Here is a 24,444-nt window from a genome sequence, read left to right on the forward strand (position 1 = left end):
CAAAATAGCTGTACCATTTAAATTCCCATCAAAAATGTATGAAGGCTCCAATTTCTCCACATCCTTGCTAACACTTGTTATTGTCTGCCTTTTTTATTGTAGCCATCCTAGTGAGACTGAAATGTTTTGTTTTGGTTTTTGCGGTACGTGGGCCTCTCACTGTTGTGGCCTCTCCTGTTGCGGAGCACAGGCTCTGGACGCGCAGGCTAAGCGGCCATGGCTCACGGGCCCAGCTGCTCCGCGGCATGTGGGATCTTCCCGGACCGGGGCACGAACCTGTGTCCCTGCATCGGCAGGCATACTCTCAACCACTGCGCCACCAGGGAAGCCCTGAAATGGTATTTTATTGCATATGTGTACGTTTACTATTTTTTCACTGTGGTAAAATATATATGCCAAAATCTGGCATCTTAACTCCCTCTGAGCATAAAATTCAATGGCATTAATTACATTCACAATGTTGTGTGACAATCATCTCTATGTATTTCCAGTATTTTTCATCACCCCAAACAGAAACTCTGTACCCACTGGGATCCATGCCCCCCAGTCTCACTGTGGTTTTGACTTGAATTTCCCAAACGGCCTTGATGGCGAGCATTTTTAATGTGCTCATTGGCCATTCATATATATTTTTTGGAGAAATGTCTAGTCAAAGCCTTTGCCCATTTTTAAATTGGATTATTTGTCTTATCATTGAGTTGTAAAGATTCTTTATATTTTCTGGTCATTTTACCCTTATCAGATATGTGATTTGCAAATTTTTTCCTCCGGTTTTGTGAACTGCCTTTTCACTTTCTTGATGGTGTGTTCTGAAGCACAAAATTTTTCCATTTTGATGGAGTCCAAAGTATTACTTTTTTCTTTTATTACTTGTGCTTTAGGTGGTATATCTAAAAAATCATTACATAACTCAAGGTAATCAAGATTTAGTCCTGTTTTCTTCTAAGAGTTTTATAGTTTTAGCTTTTACAATTTTTGTCTATGACCCTTTTTTTTTTTTTTTTTTTTTTTTGCGGTACGCGGGCCTCTCACTGCTGTGGCCTCTCCCGTTGCGGAGCACAGGCTCCGGACGCGCAGGCTCAGCGGCCATGGCTCACAGGGCTAGCCGCTCAGCGGCATGTGGGATCTTCCTGGACCGTGGCACGAACCCGTGTCCCCTGCATCGGCAGGCGGACTCTCAACCACTGTGCCACCAGGGAAGCCCTATGACCCATTTTGAGTTAAATTTTTTATATGGTGTTGAGGTAAGGATCCAAATTCTTCCTTTTGCATCTGGATATCCAGTTGTCCCAGCAAAACGTGTTGAAAAGCCATTTTTCCACAATTGAACTGTCTTAGCAACTTTGTCAAAAAGCAATCAATCACAAGTCTAAGAGTTAATTTCCCAACCCTCAATCCTATTCCAGTGATCTATAGGTCTATCATTTGCCAGTAGGACACTATCTTGGTTACTGCAGCTTTGTAGTAAGTTTTGAAATCAGGAAGCACCTGTCCAAATTGTAAGCAAACAAATGATTTTTCTTATTTTAAGCCACTAAGTTTTCTGAGGTGTTGTGTAATAATTTGGTGCTTAAAGCAACAATGCATTATCTCTCACAATTCTGTGTGTTATCCAGGAAGTTCTGCCCCACTTGATGTTGCCTGTGTGCTGGGATGGTTGCAATCAACTGGAGGCTCAGTTGAGAGCTCACCTGGGCTGAAAGGTCTAGCACACCTGCATATTCTGCCTCAGCTGGAGATGACTGGAAACTCAGTTGAAGCCATTGTCTGGTGGTGTTGGTTCTCCCTGATATGGGCCTCTCAGTTGAGGCTGCTTTAATACACGGTGGCTGGGTTCCAAGGAGTGTTTCATAGTGATCTTCCAAGATGGAAGAAGAACTGCCAGCTTAATTAAGGACTAGGCCACAAACTGGCAAAGCATCACTCCAACCATGTTTGACTGGACAAAGTAATCAGAGCCTCACTGGAGAGTCAGGATAGAAAGGGTATACAGAGGGTGTCAACATCTGGATATATAGGTCATTGGGGGGGTCACCAAAGTAATAGTCTACAAAAAATGTAAACATGAAGCCATAACATTTCTAGATGAAAACATGGGAAATTTCTTTATAATCTTGGAGTGGGCAGTCTTTCTAACTCTGAACTCAAATTCCAGAAGCCATAAAAGAAATTTGAGAGATTTGACTACATTAAACATAAACAACGTCTTCATATTAAAAGAAAAATAAATGAAGAATCAACAGCAAGCTGGAAGACATATTTACAACTCATACCAGAGGGAAAAAAAGGCCAATCTCCCTAAGCATAAAGAATTTCTAGAAATAAAGATTAAAAAAATCAACAATGTCATAGAAAAGTAGGCAAAGAACACGAAGAGTGAAGGAAAAGAAAAACAAATGTCCCTTAAACATAGTAAAATATTCTTGACCTTACTCTTATTCAAGAAGTCAATGATCCAAAGTTTGACAACACACTCTTCCTGCAGTTGGAAAAACGTTGCACTAAAACTGTACTTTCTGATAAAAGCTATAAAAATTACAAATGTGATTACCATTAAGTCAGTAATCCCATTCGGAATTTATACTGTAGTTATAACTTCAACACATATATACAAAGTTTCAAGGACTAAATAAAAGCAAGTGTTATTTATAGAGTCTAAACAACCTAGGGTACGATCATTCTATGAAATACTATACACCTGTAAAAAAAAAGGGAATAAAGAAGCTCTGAAATGCAAAGATATTCAAGTTATATTGTTAAATGACAAAAGTTATGTGTAGCAGAGGATACATACTACATTTCTTCATTCTAAGGTATGAATTTTTTCACAATTTAGTATTTTTGACATTGTAATGCACTTTATAATCAGTATCAGGTCACAGTTTAATTGCCAGCATTATTTTTTCTTGGTGATACATAAAAATGCGCATTATACTGCATGATGTCTCAGGTTTGAGGAAATACAGAACTACATTATTTTGTATAAGAAATGAGGCAAAAAATATTACATATTTGCATATGTTGATATTTGTATTAAAACACTTGGAAGGACACATAACAGTTCTCTATGGGAGCATGGGCTGAAGGAGTGGACAAAGGTTATAGTCAGATGTGAAACTTCTCAATTTATAAATGTTTATTTTCTTCTGATTTTTGAACTATGTGAATGTATTACTTATCTAAAAATTAAATTTTATTAAAATAAAAAATGCACTGAAAAATCAATTTAAAAATATTGTTCAAAAGAGTCTACATTTGCTTTTTAATCACTGCATCATATTCTTGCTAAGATAACATGTGAATTTTTGCCAAACATTAAGAACCTGCTGAGAGCTTTATATTTAGAATCTAAATTCTGGCAAAAAAAAATTATGGGGTAACATCCAGTTCCTATAGACATTATCACTATGCCTTTATGGTCAATACTAACTGAAAATATTGGTACCAAAGTATTGTTGCTGTAAATTAAAATCTTTAATACTACAACAAAAAGCTAAAACAGACTTTAGTAAATGGATATCCTATCTTCAACGGATATGCTTTATTTTGTTTAATGCTCCTGTACTCAGATTATTAAGATCACTTTCAATATTAAATTTTTCACATAAAAAAAGATGAAGCCAATTAGAATTTGTTCCATTTCTTGTGCACTTCAATATTGACAAAAGACTTACCATAATATCCTTTTTCCTCTAATGAAATAACACATATCACCAAGATTTAACAGCTTGCACAAAGTGTGCTGGCCACTTACTATGTATGACAATAACCTCTGCCAGACGCGATTCTATGCACCCACACTCATAAAAAGTTATTCCACTGTTATCGTTAACTGCCAGCTTTCAGCGTCAAAGTCACCTTCGTTTGAAATCCAACAAACATTTATCTTAAGAAAAATAAAAAGTAATTCTAAGCACAATCATGAGGCATATTAAGTAGAGTAACAACTAGATAAAGGATGACAGTACTCAAGCTGCCACCAAATATTCCACTCATCAAGTAGCAAGACTATAAAGGTTTTATAAAGGTTAAACAAAAAGGATTCACAGACATTGTGATTGTTAACTTATTATGCATTATTCTCCTTGCAAGTGCTTCCTAGAGAATTTGTCTGGTTTTCACCATCCTCATTAAACTTACTGTTATTAAAATGCCTCCTAGTTGTTCACTAATGAGCAGATAATTTGCTAATTAGGAGATGTAAAAAATTAGTAAGTCTTAACAAAATAAGGAAAAAATATGTTCTTGCATTGATCTCAAATTACACCTTAACAAAGACTAAATAAGTATATGATTTTACTTTTCAATTAAAAATAGACTAAAAACTATCAACAGAGACATCAAAGTGAAATGAATCTTAACAATTCTTGATCTTTTAATAGACTGTTGGCATGCACAACATCCCTGACCAATTCCCTGATACATACTTTTAATTAATATATATTTTCTTGATAAAATTGATCCATCAAACAGAATGAAGTAAGTCAGAAAGAGAAAAACAAATACCGTATGCTAACACATATATATGGAATCTAAAAAAAAAATGGTTCTGAAGAACCTAGGGGCAGGACAGGAATAAACATGCAGACCTAGAGAATGGACTTGAGGACATGGGGAGGGGGAAGTGTAAGCTGGGACAAAGTGAGAGAGTGGCATGGACATATATACACTACGAAATGTAAAATAGATAGCTAGTGGGAAGCAGTCGCATAGCACAGGGAGATCAGCCCGGTGCTGTGTGACCACCTAGAGGGGTGGGATAGGGAGGTTGGGAGGGAGTCACAAGAGGGAGGGGATATGGGGCTATATGTATACGTATAGCTGATTCACTTTGTTATACAGCAGAAACTAAAGCAATCTAAAGCAATTATACTCTAATAAAGATGTTAAAAAAATTAAATGAAAAACAGATTTAATTAGCAAACCCCAATTTTGAGATGTTTCAGTGGAAAAGAAATTACCCAAATACATCTCAAAGAATTATTAAAACCATTTTACCACAATACTAAAGAAAAAAAGGAACAGCAGTCCAAAAAAGCATTAATTCTAATTTGTAAAAATTTAAAACTACTAAGCTATTATCCAAGGAATTAAAATTCTGGAAAATAATTATCTAGACACATAAGTTTCCGGCCAGCACAAGATTCTACTTTCAATCTTTAAAAAGCTTAAGAACTTTTCGGAGTTTTAAAATGAAATGCAACAATTGTTTACCCAATATTGAGCAGCTGCTAAACAATGTGTGTTAAGCAAATAAGATGTTCTTGACAAATACTTTTCGTATGACCTAGCTGACAGACAGGTACACCATTTACCATGTTTTCTCCAAAACTGGATTTCAGCTGCCAGTAATTGATGTATGGTTCACCAACTGATGTGCAATTAATTGGCTGTAAATGTGTTGATGCCCTCACTTTTGGGGCAGCCTCCACGGGTCTGTGTCAGAGCCTCTGGGCAGGATGCCTACATTCACAATAAGTCTTCCCTCTTACCTAGTGTATCTTACAAACTTATCCTTTTAATGTGCGCCTGACTTGACATAGGCCAGGTAGCATAGTATGGCAACAACAGCACTATTTCTAGTACTGTTTTTATAGTATATATAAAAAATGCAATACTTTAAATACTTTGACAGTTTCACTTGTTTCAAATGATTGATAAAAAAACCTATAGTAGTGCATAGAAGTTACAATTTAGCTTCCTTACACATTCCATTCAGATTCCTCAAATATTCATAATAGTCTCTATAGTATCATGTAGCAACACAACTGTTCTAAAATAATAGTGCATTTTAATTAGATTTTGCATTTCAAAGCATTTTCCATATAGCAAACAATTTTATGCAACTTATATCAATACCCTAAGATAAAAGGATAGCCAAAGGTTATATGTAAATTGCTAATTATCTAAAGGAAGTAAAACTGATTTACTGCTTAATTCATGTTAGCTCATCTGTTAGGCAAATTACTATTCTGAAAGTAATAATAAATTGTCCACAGCTATTTATAATGATATAATACAAAACCAGCCTAAAATAATAGTGTATTTCTCTCATTTTGATTACAAAACTATGGGCTTCATATAGAATTGTTTAAACAATTACGTATGGTTTTTGAAAGTCAAAGATGATGTCCCAATTATAAACCTCTCTGGAGTCCACCATGTCAGTACTTCAGGATGTAATAAGAATAAAGAAGAAGTTAATATTTTTAGTGAGGCATTGTAAAAGGAACAGACTAAATAGGATCTTGCTAACCTGTATTTTATAGAAACTAATGTTATTTTACAGTAATAACTTGGAATTTTAAAGAAAAATACACTTTTATACGAGTAGAAAAATTGATAGAGAGCAATAAATAAAAATAAAGATAGGATATTAAAGATGAAGGCAGAGCAATTGCCCCCCCACCCCGAAAAAAGATAGTCAAAGGGAAATTTCCAATATACAAGTGATGACTTCTGGATTTTTAATCACAATCTTACATAATTTACTTAAAAATACTGACCATGTGTAGGTTTTAAATTTAGATGTTGGGACTTCCCTGGTGGCGCGGTGGTTAAGAATCCACCTGCCAATTCAGGTGACACGGGTTTGAGCCCTGGTCTGGGAAGATCTCACATGCCATGGAGCAACTAAGCCCAGACACCACAACTACTGAGCCTGCGTGCCCTAGAGCCTGGCCACTGCAGCTACTGAGCCTATGTGCTGTAACTACTGAAGCCCGTGTGCCTAGAGCCCGTGTACCATAAGAGAAGCCACCACAATGAGAAGCCCACACACCTCAATGAAGAGTAGCCCCCCCTCACCGCAACTAGAGAAAGCCAGCGTGCAGCAATGAAGACCCAACGCAACGAAAAAATAATAAAAATGATAATACTAATAAATTTAGATATTACCATACTTCAAATTATTAGCAGTTGGAGAGTCTGTGTTTCAAAATCATTGTAAGTCAATTTCCAAAGCAAGGAAATAGGGCCAAGGTAAGTAAATATAAACTGCTCTAAATGCACTAGGTGGAAGACCAGTACTTGAGTGCCATAAGTCTGTACCACCCTTTAACACAACGCTATTGTACGAACTTATAATTGCATGATATAATTACTATACAATTATATAGTCTTTCTACACCAACATAAAACTATTTACATATAATTATTTTTTAAATTTAAATGCAGGAAAAATAGTAGAAGTCAAATTTTCTTATTTTCCATTTAATATTTCCAAGAATTTACAACATAGACTAAAGCAGTTTGCCAGTATTTTAATTTAACTCTCTAAGATTATAATTTAGCTTTCTGTGCCTTAAATTTCTTACTGAAATCCTTAGTAATTTTCCTTACATGATTATTATTATAAATTTCCTTACATGAGTAAGAGCAATGAGTTTTTGAGAGGTACTCCGCTGGGGTGTGGTTTTAAGAATTATTTCTCGGTATCAGAAAGGGAATGTAAACAAACAATCCCTTTTAAAATTGCCTCAAAAAATAATAAAATATTTAGGAATAAAACTCACCAAGGAGGTAAAAGACATATGCTTAGAACTACAAAACATTAATAAAGGAAACTGAAGATGACTCAAAGAAATGGAAAGAATATCCCATGCTCTTGTATTGGAGGAATTAATATTGTTAAAATGGCCATACTACCCAAAGCAATCTACAGATTTAATGTGATCCCTATCAAAATATCCATGACATTTTTCACAGAACTAGAACAAGTAATCCTAAAATGTATATGGAACCATGAAAGAAACAGAATTGCCAAAGCAATCCTGAGGAAAAAGAACAAAGCAGGAGGCATAACCCTACCAGACTTCAGATGATTCTACAAAGCTAGAGTAATCAAAACAGCATGGTATTGGCACAAAAACAGACATACAGATCAATGGAACAGAATAGAGAGCCTAGAAATAAACCCGCACACCTATGGACAATTAATCTTTGACAAAGGAGGCAAGGATATACAATGGAGAAAAGACAGTCTCTTCAGCAAGTGGTGTTGGGGAAGTTGGACAGCTACATGTAAATCAATGAAATTAGAACACACTCTCACAACGTACACAAAAACAAACTCAAAATGACTTAAAGACTTAAATATAAGACAAGACACTATAAAACTCCTAGAAGAGAACATAGGCAAAACATTTTCTGACATAAATCATACCAATGTTTTCTTAGGTCAGTCTTCCAAGACAATAGAAATAAAAGCAAAATGAACAAATGGGACCTAATCAAGCTTATAAGATTTTGCACAGCAAGGAAAGCCATAAACAAAACGAAAAGACAACCTATGGACTGGGAGAAAATATTTGCAAATGATGTGACCTACAAGGGCTTAATTTCCAAAATATACAAACAGCTCATACAATTCAATAACAGAAAGACAAACAACCCAACCGAAAAGGGCACAGAAGACCTAAATAGACATTTCTCCAAAGAAAACATACACATGGCCAACAGGCACATGAAAAGGTGCTCATCGTTGCTAATTATTAGATAAATGCAAATCAAAACTACAATGAGGTACCTCACATCAGTCAGAATGACCATCATTAAAAAGTCTACGGATAATAAATGCTGGAGAAGGTGTGAAGAAAAGGGAACCTTCCTACACTGTTGGTGGGAATGTGAATTGGTTCAGCCACTATGGATAACAGTATGGAGATTGCTCAAAAAACTAAAAATAGAGTTGTCATATGATCCAGCAATTCCTCTCCTGTGCATATACCCAAACAAAACTATAATTCGAAAAGATACATGCACATCTATGTTCACAGCAGCACCATTTACAATAGTGAAGACATGGAAACAATTTGAATGTCCATTGACAGATGAATGGATAAAGATGCGATACACACACACACATACACACACACACACACACACACACACACACACAATGGAATACTACTCAGCCATAAAAAAAGAATGAAATAATGCCATTTGCAGCAACATGGATGGACCTAGAGATTATCATACTAAGCGAAGTGAGAAAGAGAAAGACAAATACCATATGATATCACTTATATGTGGGATCTAAAATACGACACAAATGAACACACCTCTGAAACAGAAACAGACTCACAGACATAGAGAACAGACTTGTGGTTGCCAAGGGGGAGAGGGGGTTGGGGAGGGAATTATTGGGAGTTTGGGATTAGTAGATGCAAACTATTACATATAGGATGCATAAACAACAAGGTCTTATTATACAGCACAGGGAACTATATTCAAAATCCTGTAATAAACCATAATGGAAAAGAATATGAAAAAGGACATATATGTGTGTAACTGAGTCACTTTGCTGTACAGCAGAAATTAACATAACATTGTAAATCAACTATACTTCAATAAAATTTTAAAAAAGAATTATTTCTCAGAATTAATAGCTAAAATGGTATCCTGGAATTCTTCAAAAATCTCTTTGAAAGAATATTCTAAGTGCATGACTTCACGATAGAAATAAATAGTAAAGAGAATAGTAAAGAGAAAGATTAAAAATGGTCAAAATGTGATATACCACAAAAATATTAGTTTTACATTTTTGACTCCTCATTATTAGATATGCAATATTACTTTAAAAAAGTAATAATTTAGAATTATAAGAATTACTCAGAATTTTAAAGTTAAATGTTAAAATCTTCCAAACAGGTGTATATAGTATGCTATCATTAGAGTAAATAATAAAGGGAAAAAGGTATGTTCACAGTTACTTGTGTATGCATTAAATAACTTCAAAAGAATACAAAAACAAAAATCCCTGATAACACTGATTGGCTCTGGGAAGGAGACAATTGAGTAATTTGGGAACAGGGGTGCAAATTTTGAATTCTGAAACACAGACATATCACTTATTAAAAACAGATATTAAAAAATGCAAACAAGGGAATAAAAATGATGTTTGATTTGTTAGCAATGTGCCCAATGTTTACTTCCAGTAAAGAGAACTGACTTAAATATTCTCTTCCACTATTAGAATAAAATTTTGTGAAATAAATTACCAAAGAAATGGAAAACATGTCTAGAAAAAAAAGGGAGGGGAAAAGTCGTGCTTGTCCTTAGTTACTCAAGGAACAGAAACCATTTGGCCACATGAAATGAGTTTTCATGAGCTATGGGAATAAAGAATCAAGCTGTGATTGCCTGTCCTTGTTCAAAGTATTGGTTATAATATAACAGTGATTTCAGACTCAAATAAATTAATATACTAAAATAGCTAACACTTTCAATATTAGAGTCATTCATGTTCTATGAATACCATGTTCATTCAATACTACTCTAATAGTGGCTTTCCTAGATATTACAATTAAAGTATATGAATCATTTCAGTGAATGACAACAAACCAAATTAGACCACAATTATGCAGATATTAAAAGACTTTAAAAATAAATAAATGCAATATACTATGCAGCAAGAATACCAGGTAATTTCTTGATAATGACAGTATGTGTCAAATGCCAATTTAGCATTATTTCCAGTACAGCTGTGACTCTTGGGGATGAGAAAGAAAAGAGAATTGCCTCTCTAAAGGGGACATCAAATTCAAGCAGAGGAGGCTTTTTCAAATTATACTATTTTGAAATGTCCTCTTTGATTGAGAATCCCTATTACAGTAAACCACTACTGGTGATGGAGGGTGCACAATATCTAGATGTTTCAATTTAATACTGTTTTTATGTTCCTTATAATGTGGTTGAATTATTGGGAAAACCAATTCTTCAGGATGCTGATATTAATAAAAGCATTTTTATTTTGAAATAAAAATACTAAGTACATGATTGAGATAACTATATACTGTTAGATAACTAAACTAATTTTGGACAATTAATAAGGAATGCATTACAGTAACCATGTTCAGTCATAATTTAAAATAAAATTGCTAGAAGCAGATTTTCTAACCAACTAGAATCAGTAGAATGTACCTTAAAAGTTCACAAAGAGAAGAAATTTTAGCTCATAAAATTATACATAGTGCTTAATTATGTATTAGGCTTAAATGTATATATAGGGACTTCCCTGGTGACACAGAGGTTAAGAATCTGCCTGCCAATGCAGGGGACACGGGTTCGAGCCCTGGTCTGGGAAGATCCCACATGCCACGGAGCAACTAAGCTCCGTGCACCACAACTACTGAGCCGGCGCTCTAGAGTCCGCGTGCCACAACTACTGAAGCCTGCGCACCTAGAGCCCGTGCTCTACAACAACAGAAGCCACCACAATGCAACAAAGAATAGCCCCTGCTCACCGCAACTAGAGAAAGCCCTCACGCAGCAATGAAGACCCCACACAGCCAAAAAATAAATAAATAAGTAAATTTATAAAAATAAAAACTATATATAAATGCCCAAGTATTAATAGTATACAGCTAGCAAAAAAGTATGCAGTCGGGGGATGGGGAGGACACTGTAGGAAGGAGGTAGGAGGTAGGCAGAGGGATCCTCATATACAGATGTGAAAATTATGGCATATTCTTAAGTGCGACAATTCTTTTATTTTAAACAATTTACAAAATATGAATGATGTTAATATGGAATGCTGGTAATACTATCACCCATACACTCAGCTTTTAATGTGCCAAACCTGGATCTGAATACAATTCTGAGAAATTCTATTTCCATCATTCCACAATAATTTATGCAATACAAAAGATCATATACCTTGAAATAATACCTTTTACTGTAAAAAAGATATTATTCCAGCAAAAGCAATGCAACTTCTGATAAGTCAAAATTCTTTTACTAATCAAGTATTTAGATGTAAGAGAGAACATACTAGTCCCTAGTCATCTAGCAGGTGTAAATAAAACAAAAAATAGATGTTTAATTCTGTTTCCTTTTTACATTGACCCACATAAATGATTGTAAATGAGAAGCATCTATGTTAGACTTCAAGAATATGATACAATTTACTTGCTTTGCTGTACTATACCAATGAACATTCCATTTACATTACAAAACATCAAAATTAAATAACCAGTTTAAATGTGTGTGCTTGTTTTGTTTAAGTTCAATCAACTATATGGTTGCCTTATCTACATGATTCAATGAGGGCCATCCAGTGCACAAGTGGAAGGATTAGCTTTAGACTGAAGCACTGAAAGTAAATTCCTCTACAACAAAAGGCAGGAGTGTAAAGTATATACACTCTGCCCCACTGAAGCAAAAAACCTCTTAAGAGTTATCTACACTTCATGCTTTAAGTTCTCTCTTCCTCCTCCTAACCTCTCTCTCTCTCCTTTTTTAACAGCTATTTTGAGATATTCATATACAATACAATTCAGACATTTAAAGTGTAAATTAAATGGTATTTAGTATATTCACAGAGCTGTGCAACAGTCAACACAATCTAATTTTAAATATTTCCAATACCCCAAAAAGAAACTCTGTACCTATTAGCAATCACTTGCTATTCAGCCACCCCTCACTCCTCACCCACCAGGCACCCCACAGCCCAAGACAACCACGAATTTTCTGTCTCTATAGATTTGCCTAATGTTGTCAAGGTTCATGCATTGTTACAGCATCTATCAGGACTTCACTCTTTTCTAATACAGTGTAACATTCCATTTCCAAACATATCACACTATTCACTCATCTGCTGAAGGACATTTGGGATGTTTTGCTTTATGGCTATTATGAATAATGTTGTTAAAAATATTTATGTACAAGTTTTTCTGTTTATCTATGTTGTCATTTCTCTGAGGTATATACCTAGGGGTGATATTGCTGGGTCATAAGGAGACTTTAACCTTTTGAGAAATTGACAGACTGTATTACAAAGTGGCTGCACCATTTTACATACCCAGCAACAATGTATGAGGCATTAAATTTCTCCACATCCTCAATTTATTACCATTTATTATTAGTGATAATTGGTGATACTTATTGATGAATATTGGTAGTTAATGGTGATAATTACTGGTGAATAATAACATATATCATTGCTGATCATAACCATCCTAGTGGGTGTGAAGTGGTATTCTGTGGGTTTTATTTCTATTTTCCTGGCGGCTAATGTTGCTGAGCACCTTTTCCTATGTTTACTGGCCATTTATATATATCTCATTTGGAGAAATGCCCAGTCATAATCCTTTGGCTATTTTTAATTGAATCATTTGTTATTTTATTGAGTTGTAAGCGTTCTTTATATATTTAGATACAAGTCACTTAGATAAATGATTTACAAACATTTACTCTCATTCTTTAGGTTGTCTTTTCACTTTCTTGATGGTTTTATTTGAAGCACAAAAGTTTTTAATTTTGATGAATTCCAATTTATCTATTTTTTCTTTTGCCACTTGTGTTTTGGTGTCATATCTAAGAGGACTTTTCAAGGTCAGGAAAATTTATTCCTGTGTTTTCTTCTACGGATGTTTTAGTTTTAGCTCTTACATCCATGTGTATTGTTCCCTCAGTTTTGTGGATGGTGTGAAGTATCAGTCCAACTTCATTCTTTTGCATGTGGCTATCCAGTTGCCCAACATCATTTGTTGGAAAGACTAATCTTTCCCCAATTTAATTGTCTTAAAACCCTTGTAGAAAATCGACTGACTGTAAATATAAGGGTTTATTTCTGGACTCTCAATTTTATTCTGTTGATCATATGTCCATCCTTATGCCAGTAAGCTCACCAAACTGATTAATGTAGCTTTGCAGTGAGTTGAATTTAGGAAGTGTGAGTCTTCCGGCTTTGCTTTGGTGATAGAGTCTTTCCCTCTTTTCCAAATTGTTTTAGCTATTTGGGGTCCTCTGAATTTTTATATGAATTTTAGGATTCTCTTGTCAATTTTTACTAAGAAGCCAGTTGGTGTTTCGATAGGGATCATGCTGAATCTGTGTATCAGTTGGGAAATATTGCCGTCTTAACAATATAAAGTCTTCCAATCTACCAACTAGGAATATCTTACCATTCACTGAAATCTTTTTAATTTCTTTCAACAATGTTTTGTAGGTTTCAGAGTATAAGTTTCATACTTATCTTCTTAAATTTGTTCCTAAGTAATTTATTCGTACTGATGTTATTTTAAATCAAATTGTTTTCTTAATTCTATTTTCAGATTGTTCATTGTTTGTGTATAGAAATATAACTGATTTTTGTATATTGATCTTATATTCTATAAGTTTAATGAAATCATTTATTAGTTCTAATAATCTTTTGGTAGTTTCCCGAGGATTTTTATACGAAAAACATGTCATCTGCTAATAGAGATAGTTTTACTTCTTTCCAATCTGGACAGCTGTTACCCCATTTCCTTGACTAATTGCCCTGGCTTGAACATCTGGGTACAATGTTGAACAGAAACGTTAAGAGCTATGTGTTTTTCGTAGACACCCTTTACCAGGTTAAGCTTGCTTGCACTCTTAGTTTGTTGGGTGTTTTATAATGAAAGGGTTTGGCTTTTTTTTTTTTTTACCATCTATTGCGATTCTCATGTGATTAGGTCCTTTATTCTATTGATATGGTGTATTGTATTGACTGATTTTCATATGTTGAACCAGTCTAACATTCATGAGATAAATCCTCCTTGGCCATACTGTATAATTCTTTCATGTGTTTTTGTTTTCAGTTTGCTAGTATTTTGTTGAGGATTTTTTTTGTGTGTATTCATAAGGGATATTGGTCTGTGCTTATGTAGTAGTCTGTATTTGGTATCAGGATAATACTGGCCTCACAGAAAGAGCTGGGAAGCATTCCTTCCTCTTCTATTTTTTTGGAAGAGTTTGTGAGGACTGATATTAATTCTTCTTTAAATGTCTGGTAGGATTCACCAGTTAAGCCATCTGAGCCTAGACTTTTCTTTGTGAAAAGTTTTAAAAATAATTTCATTTTATAATAGTTTTAGATTTATAGAAAAATTGCAAAGATATTTCAGAGTTTCAGTATGTCCCATACCCAGTTTCTCCTATTAGTATCATTTTGCATTAGTATGGTATATTTGTGACAATTAGTGAACCAATATTGATATATTATTATTAACTAAAGTCCATTTTTTATTCTGTTCCAGGATCCTTTCTAGGATATTACGTTACATTTAGTAGTCATGTCTCCTAAAGCTTGACAGTTCTGATGAGTACTGATCAAGTATTTTTTTAGATTCAGGTATTGTTCTTCAACTAGGACTGAGCTAATGTTTTTCTCATGATTAGATAGAGTCATGGGTTTTGGGGAGGAAGACCACAGAGATAAAGTCCCATTCTTATCACATCATATCAAAGATACATACTATCACCATGACTAATCTCTGTTGATGTTGACCTTGATCACCTGGCTAAGGGTGTGTCTGCCAGACTTCTCCACTGTAAAGTGACTCAGTTTAACTCTTTTTATCCCATTCCATACCGTGCTCTTTGCAAGGAAGTCACCATGTTCATCTCACACTTAAGGAGTGTGCAGTTATGCTCCACCTACTCAAGGGCAAACTACCTACATAAATTATTTGGAATTCTTCTGCATGGGAGAACATCAATTCTCCTCCATTTATTTATTTATTCAATAACTTGTTTATTCAGTATGGGTTCATTGATATTTATTTTATATACCCGCTTACCATAAAATATTACTTTATTTTATTGCTCAAATTGTCCCTGTTTTGATCATGGGAGCTGTCTCTAGTGGCTCTAGTATCCCTCTGACATACTCTCATCATTGTAGTGTTTGTGTGTGTATATGTTTGTTTGTATATTTGAACAATTCCTTACATTCTGGCACTACAAGAAACTCCAGGCTCAGTTTGTGTATTTCCTTTCCCAGTCTGAGAATCGGCCAATTCTCCAAAAATCCTTGGTTCCTTTCATTGAAAATTGTATTAGAAAGCAAGATCTGGGTGCTACATGTGCTTGTTGCAGACAGGACATTGATCCATCTAGTGTGAAATTTTTAAATTACTAATGCAATCTTTCTGCTTGTTACCGGTCTAACTCAGATTTTATATTTCTTCTTGAATCAGTTTTGACAGTTTATCCCTTTCCAGGAGTTTTCCATTTCACCTAAATTATCCAGTTTGTTGGCCTACAGATGTTCATAGTGTACCCTTAGAAGCCTTTTTATCTCGAGAAGATCAGTAGTAATGTTGCCTCTTTCATTCCCGATTTTAGTGATTTGAATCTTCTCTCTTTTATTCTTGGTCAGTTGAGCTATTTAGTCAATTTTGTTGATCTTTCAAAGAACCAACTTACGTTCATTGATTTTCTATGCTGTTTTTCGGTTCTCTATTGCATTAATTTCTCCTCTAGTCTCTATTATTTCCTTCATTTTCTGCACGCTCTATGCTTGGTTTATTTCTTTCTCACACCACCCCATCATCCATCTAATCCTGTTACTATCTTCAATATGTACTCATAATCCAATCACTTCTTGCCATATCCACTGCCACCTCCTGATCTGATCCATCATCATCTCTCACCAGGTATGGTAATAACCTACTTACTAGTCTCCCTGTGTCTACAGGTGTCTATCTGTAATCTAGTTTTAACACAGCAGCAGAATTATCAGTTTAAAAGCAGATCCTTTTAGCTCAAATCACTTAACTCCTCTGTGGAAAACCCTTCAATGGTTTTCCATCTCTCTAAGAGTAGAAGTCAAAGCAGAGTTTCAGTGCTAATGGTGCATATTACAATCAATTGTGGGCTTAAAAACAGATACATCAAGCTGAGCCTCAAAGAAATTCTGATTTATAGGTCTGATGGGGGTCGAGTAGTAGAGTGGCACTCAGGGATATATAAATATATTTTTTAAGATCTACAGGTGATTCTAAAGGACCGGCTAGATTGAGAATCACTGTGTTAAAATGGATATGGAGGAGGAAAAGAATCCTAGATATACAGGAGTTGCTGTCACTAATATGAATGCATAATATATTGCTAATCATTCTTTTTTTTTTTTTTTTTGCGGTACGCGGGCCTCTCACTGTTGTGGTCTCTCCCGCTGCGGAGCACAAGCTCCAGACGCGCAGGCTCAGCGGCCATGGCTCATGGGCGCAGCCGCTCCGCCGCATGTGGGATCTTCCCGGAACGGGGCACGAACCCGTGTCCCCTGCATCAGCAGGCGGACTCTCAACAACTGCACCACCAGGGAAGCCCGCTAATCATTCTTTATTTTACGTATCAACAAACAATAACTGCTAACGTTTTTTTAAGTCTGGTAAGTAACAGGCAGTGGGGTATTTAGAACATATTAACTCATTTAGTACTATAAACCTTATAAAGTAGGCCCTACCATATTTTATAGATTCTAAGACATACTTTGTTTTCACATTTTAATATCTCTGAAGTCTGACGTGTCTTATAATCAATGAAATTGTACAATCACTACTGGCCAGATGGCAGTTATGATATAGTTGTCATTGCCTGCACAGACACAAACTTGATTACTCTAGTCAATGGTACTACGTGAAATAAACAAAACCTTTTTTTCCTAAGTCAAAGTGATTTATGAAAAACTGGACTATGAACAAGTTTTGGTAATACCTTACCCAATTTATTTTGCTTTTACTTTCCTTTCAATGTATATATATGTTGATATACAATAAAATCTATACCTAAGTAATTCTGTAAGAGTCCTTTGAATAGTATAAAACAAATATTCTTAGTGGCAAGAGAGCCATAGTTAATTGACAGTTTTTTCTTTCTAAGTGGTACATCAAATGATTGATTTGTGTTATAATATTACAGAAAATGTTAAGGAAAAATAAGTTGATACTAAGGCCATTAACTGCCAAGATAGACATTTATTTGAGCTCATTATTTAATAATGATTTTTAAAACTTCTTGCTTTTTTGACCAAGGAACATGTTTTATGGAAAGCTTTATCTAGATATTGCAATTTTGACCATTAAAAATAAAATACAGATTCTTAAATTACTAAGAAATTGTACAAGAAGTTTCATACAGTACCTAAATTAATTAATTTTAATTTTTCCACCCGAAGTAACATTTTCTCATTACTCTCTTCACTCTGTGCCCACTCTCCTCTCTCTAAATAAGTTGGGTGTATTTCTAAAGAGGTACAGTAACTTACTTTGTAAACAATGCTGCATTACATTAATAATATTTAGATGAGAACCCATTTACCACAAATTTAGACTCTCAGAGATGATTTTTATCATAAATTGTTGATTCATGACATTTCCTTAGTAAAGTATAACTTAATAATATTAATTCTTTTCTGTTTTTTTTGTGCCCATGAAACAGAGGAAAGAGTTAATCTGTTTGCCTTAAGAAAAGTAGTTTATCACTCAGAGCTATTATTTATGGGGTTTAGTTTATTATTTTTAATTCAAACTTCAGGTTGATTATGTTAAATTCAAAGTTAGGTTTTATGCTGCGTGACTGTGAAATGTGCAGGAAAACAGAGCATCATGAACACAAGATCAGTTACTCATTGGACATTGACTTATCCCAGACAATATTGTTCTTATTGATTTTTAAGCATTAGAGATGCATACTATACTATGAAGTATAAGCAAATAATGTGGTAACAAACTATATTAATATATTTTTTATTCCTTAAAGAACTGTAAAGAGAATAAAAGAAATAAAAGTTCCTGGTACAGGAAATATAATCATTCAAATACACAAACCCACTAGTAATATGAAGTTGATTAATATAACCTTACCTTTGCTTATGGGATCTATTATTCTACAGATTTTCCAACTAGATTTTAATGGAGGCATACTACAGTTAAACCATCCAAAATATATGGGAATAAATGTTGTTAACTGAAAAAATTAACTTCTTATAACTATTAAGATACGCATGATATTTTCACTTATGTTAGTCAAATATAAGATTAAATACCTTTATTACAAGGAGTAATTATAAAATTTTAATGGGTTTGTGCCTTTAATACCTATTAAAAACACATTTTAGTTTAAACATGAAAATTATTAAGTATGACGATGCTATTTAAAAAGTCTCCTTTTGGGCTTCCCTGGTGGCGCAGTGGTTGAGAGTCCACCTGCCGATGCAGGGGACACAGGTTCATGCCCCGGTCTGGGAAGATCCCACATGCCGCAGAGCGGCTGGGCCCGTGAGCCATGGCCGCTGAGCCTGCGCGTCTGGAGCCTGTGCTCCACAGCGGGAGAGGCCACAACAGTGAGAGGCCCGCGTACCGCAAAAAAAAAAAAAAAAAAGTCTCCTTTTAATATATACCTGGCTCTAACAAATGTTTTTGTAATGTAATGACTATTTATCTAAACTTCAAGGTGCCTTTGAAACTCAAGGTTTTCAAGACCTCTGTAACAAGCATAAGCTATAAAAATAAACTCATCCTTCTCATATTTTATAATATTTCCACTGATCAATGTCCACTTATTGTTTCCATTAATTAGCACAGCATCCCCTCCACAGACATGCACACGAAACTTTCTTATTTTTAATAGGGTTATCACAGAAATGGGTTTCGAGCTCCCATATGAAGAGGTAACATTAAAATTAAGGTCCTTTATAGTTTCATTTTTGTGTTTTTAAGAGCCCCTGAATTCAAGGGGTATTATTCAAAGGCATAACATTATTAATGGGCTTCTGATATTAAAATTATAACACAAAAAATGTACGTGTGTGTTTATGAGACCCAAACCTTCGAACAGTTAAAAACAAAAAAGCAATATGTCTGGTTTAATTAACACAATATATTTTTAAAATGTCTAAAGATTATTTTCATTTTAAAACAGTCCTTATATTTAGAAAAGCAAGTAATACAATTCCTATAACAAAATTACAGAAATACCAAGAAGGAAGAATCCTTTAAATAACCTTCATTTACTGTTAAACTGTCATTCTACTACTCATAGGGGTCCTCTGAGGTTTACAATAATTGATGTCTTAATGCTTTGGAGAAAGTAACATCTCCATATAAAGAAAAAATATTGAGGTATTTTCCTTTGAGGAATATTAGTGTTAATCTAATAGTTAAAACTGAATAAAGAGAGATAAAAACACATTTTTACCCCATTTACATAAAGTCTATAAATGGGATTATCATATTAGCTACAACTGTGTAGTTAAAAGTCATTGGGTCTCTAAAACCAAAATGACAATCTTTTAATAATATAAAAATTATTAGCTAAATAGATGTCTGGTAGCCATCAAAATAATATCAACTTTACTTTGGGCATCAACATATGAATGGTTTCTAAGACATTTAGAAATTTGTATTTAAAAGACTTAATAAAATTAAAAATGATAAAATTCCCCATAATATTTTTTAACATGATATTGTAACATGACATGACCTCTCAACAGGACAGCTTTTGTATTTTGGTAAAGGAAGCAAATTAAATGCAAATATTATTATATTCTTTAACAAAGATTCATTACCTGGAAGACTTGGAAAGGAGGACATTAAATTGAGGATTATCAAGAGGACATAGTAACATTTAGAACCACAGATTAGAACTGGCCCAGAGGTCCCTAATCTAGTTCTTCCTTCCTTCCTATTTTTCCTCCATTCTCACATGTGCAACACATACTTAGATTTTGACTTCTAATCAAAAAATAAATTCATATTTGTATTTTAAAAATTAAAGTAGTATCAGCTGGCCAGAGCTTCTGATAATATGCAATAAACTACATACTACACTGAGGTGATATATTAACCAAAAGCAATCTGTCATTTTGAAAAGTGTGAAAGTTTCATAGTTAAATGAACAATTCCCATTATTTTTCTCAAATATTTAATAGTTTCTAAACTTTAGTCATTACATATAAACATTCCTAGAGCTCTAGGAACCTCAAACTGAGAATAAGTTATATAGTACGATGCCTCTCTTTAGAGGAAACTGAACTCAATTAGACTGCTTACCCACCTAGTTAATGGCAGAGTTGTACACAGATGTTTTCACAATTCTATCTTTATACAGTTACATTTTATAAACTTTAGAAATCAGATATTTAAATATTGCTAGTCATAATGAAGTGAGAACCCAGGCTCCCTGATTGAGCCTAACTTCTTTTCTAATGATAAGAGCCATAAATATTCACTTGCTCTACTCCATTATGGAATGTTTTCATACTGCCTGACTACCACTTGTTTTTTCCTTCCTGAATCCATACTTTTACCTTAATAGATTGTCTAGCATGTGTAGAAGATTGTTTATCTCCACACAGAATTCCACTTTTTGCAAAATATTTATATATTAATATTTTAAAAATTCCTTTTATATTGGATTACATTTTATCATAGGACCATACCAAGTAAATTGTCAGTGATGTTGCACTGCCCATGTACAGAAAATCAGAGAGGTGGAGAGAATTAGGGTAAGTAATTTATTTGCAGGGGAGTGGTGTCAAGTTTGCAAATACATTATAGGTAGGCACTGGATGTTTGAAAATAGGAGAGTAATTAAGAAGAACTCATGTCATTTACTAATTCTATAATTTGGAATATTCTGGATTGTTTTTAAATATAATCTTCTTATATGTGGAAAACAAGAAGGTAAGTAATTATATCTCTGCTATACATTGTTTCACAAAATTAAACGTATAAAAATATACTGGGAAATGCAACAGCAAATAGAATGCTAATAATACTAATATTAATAGTAATAGACGGACTTCTCTGGTGGCGCAGTGGTTAAGAATCCATCTGCCAATGCAGGGGACACGGCTTCGAGCCCTGGTCCGGGAAGATCCCACATGTCGCACAGCAACTAAGCCTGTGCACCACAACTACTGAGCCTGCACTCTAGAGCCCACGAGCCACAACTACTGAAGCCTGCGCATCACAACTACTGAAGCCCGCACACTGCAATGAAGAGTAGCCCCCGCTCGCCGCAACTAGAGAGAGCCCGTGCGCAGCAATGAAGACCCAATGCAGCCAAAAATAAATAAATAAATTTATAAAAATAAAAAGTCATAGAATATAATAATATTAATAAAAACAGAAACGCTTTTTCATTATATGAGGTATAGAACCATAAACCTACTGCACATTTAGGATCCTCATATTATTATATTTCTTTGTTCCTTTCAATTAACTAATACATACAAAGTTAGGAAACTATATTTGTTTAATATATTTACATCATCAGCTGTTGTTCTGTAAGAGTATTACTGTTTTTATCAATTTTAAGATTATAAGGGACACACATGATTAACTCTGATATAGAAATGTATCAAATTGAGGTGTAATTCAAACATACTTGGATTATCAGATACCCATGAAAAAGATCTGATTACCAAAAAAAAGAATTCTACAAGATACAAACCAAAAATTAATATTTATTGCTCAGAATATTCTTTTTTAAGTTATAAAAATAATCTTTTTATAGTATAACTACCTAAATTAAAGAGATTGCAGGTTAATCAACAAAATTAATATTGGTATCCACTATAAATTCTAACACTATTTTAAAAAAACTGCAACTAACCAATGCTTCTACAGATACTGATTTAAAATGACAGTGGCAAATTTTGCTCTAAAGCTTAAAAAATACTAGATTGACTTGCTCAATCTTAATAAATGAAACTGATTTGAAAATCTCTATTTGAAAGGAGGATGTCAATTAAGGAATACAGATCCATATGTTTGCTTGAATCTTTAAACTAAAGATTAAGTAATATTACTGTTACCTCTCTCCGTCGAGAAGCCCAACATGTTTGTTTGATCTTCCACACCACAGCGGCCACCAGTAATAAGGATAAAAAACAACTAGAAAATAAAACACAAATAATTTTTGCTTAAAACACTTGCAATGTGTCATGAAATGATAAAAGAATATGTAGAGGACTTAAAAATATATAGAAATAATCACTTTGCCTTGGTAAATATTCAAGCAAAACAGATAAATTAGAAGTTTGTAAAACATTCTCAAGTAAAAGCAAAGTACACAGGTAGAAAAATTATTTATATTCTTTAATATATATTATAGTCTATCTTTCAGATTTTCTCTGTCAGAAGGAATGTAACTTTATAATTCTATTGGTTTTATACAGCAATAAATTTTTTTAGAATTGCTACTGAGTCATAAAATCTGGCAATTTTATAAATTTAAATATCACACAGTTATTCATTTTACCTTTATTAGCAACTATCTTATATCTGAGAATATTCCTGTAGTTCTCAACTGAAGGTGATTTAGCCCTCCCACCCATCCCACCACTGGGATATTTGACTATGTCTAGATACACGTTTGATTATCACACTGGGAGAGAAGTGCAACTTGCGTCTACTGAGTGCAGCCAGGGATGCTGCTAAACATCCTGCAATGCACAGGACTGCCCCCAACGACAAAGAATTATTCTGTCCAAAATGTCAGTTCTACAGAAGTTGAGAATCCCTTGTATATGCTAATGTTTAAATTAAGAAATAATTCAATTACAATGTATATACATGTGGTCAATATGTATTAGGTACCATATGCGATAGACTATGTAACAGAGGATACCTTTTTAGCAGTAATTTGAGACTGACAAATCTCAAAATAACAGATTTATGTGAATCTGGTTAACCAATCCCAACCAGGCATTACTGTTTCTTTTCCCTTCCTTTGCTCTGTGGTCAAAGATTATGCTATGAAAAGACCCAGAAGTGAGCAGAACAGTGCCACTATAAATTCACTGGTCACTGACCACTACCAAAAACCTGGTCTTCACCCTTAACTGATCATCCTTGTACTCATCAATTGATTCACTCATAAGCAGTGTAAATGTTGACACTTTCTACTCTTGTCAAATCCTTAATATATTTTTTCTCCTTGCCTCACTTAAAGAAATCTTAGAATATCTTTCAATGATGCTGACAATGACATGGATAATTCTAGCACCCATCCACTGAGTGCTAAACACATTCCAGATACTGCGCTAGATACATCACACTGAGGACTGGGTTTAGTTTTATACGAACATTTCCAGATAGGATATATTATTCTTATTTTAGAAAAGAAGAATCCAGTGCTCAGAAAAGTTCAAAGTAAACTGCTTAGAGTCACACAGGGAGTTTAAGTGGTAGAGCCAAAATTCAAAACGAGCCTCAAAGCCTCAGACTCTTTCCTTCCCATCTGTTGGGAACTCTGAACTCTGAGCTTGCACACTATGTCATAACAGTTGTTTTCCATATTCCCCGGTATCAACCACTGAGGTACCTGACTGCTTTTTACATAATTATCTTTCCCTCTAGTATTTATAAACTCATTCTATTTCATCTAAATTTAAATTTTCAGAAGTGCTCAAGTCCCACATCACCTAAAAAATAAAAAACAATAGCCCTATTTTATTAACCCTGTAGCTTCCTCTAGTTTGTTGAGCAAGTGGTCCATGTAGCCACTTCCATGTCAATTTCCTCATAACCTAGTCTTATTTAACGTCTTATAATGTGGTATCCAATTTGTATACAAATAAAAATGTTAACATTAATAATTAATGTTTATATACTATGCAACATTTTAGTGGGTACTTCCTCATCATGACTTTCTAAAAATTAAATAAACTAGTCTTTTCTCTATCAA

General features: G+C 34.2%; 1 protein-coding gene across 6 annotated transcripts in view; it reads right to left on the bottom strand.

Annotated features, from left to right (window-relative positions):
• Positions 1-24,444, bottom strand: part of ATRNL1 (attractin like 1) — a 696,391-nt gene that overhangs the window by 367,893 nt on the left and 304,054 nt on the right. For all 6 annotated transcript variants that reach the window (XR_013824301.1, XR_013824302.1, XR_013824303.1 and 3 more), the window contains exon 26: positions 22,571-22,649. Coding sequence is in view for 1 of the 6 variants with exons in the window: in XM_079900307.1 (XP_079756433.1) it covers positions 22,571-22,649 (79 nt within the window). In the remaining 5 variants the exon portion in view is untranslated. The remainder of the gene's footprint in view (positions 1-22,570; positions 22,650-24,444) is intronic.

Source organism: Stenella coeruleoalba, assembly GCF_951394435.1.
Source record: "Stenella coeruleoalba genome assembly, chromosome: 16".
Lineage (NCBI taxonomy): Eukaryota > Metazoa > Chordata > Mammalia > Artiodactyla > Delphinidae > Stenella > Stenella coeruleoalba.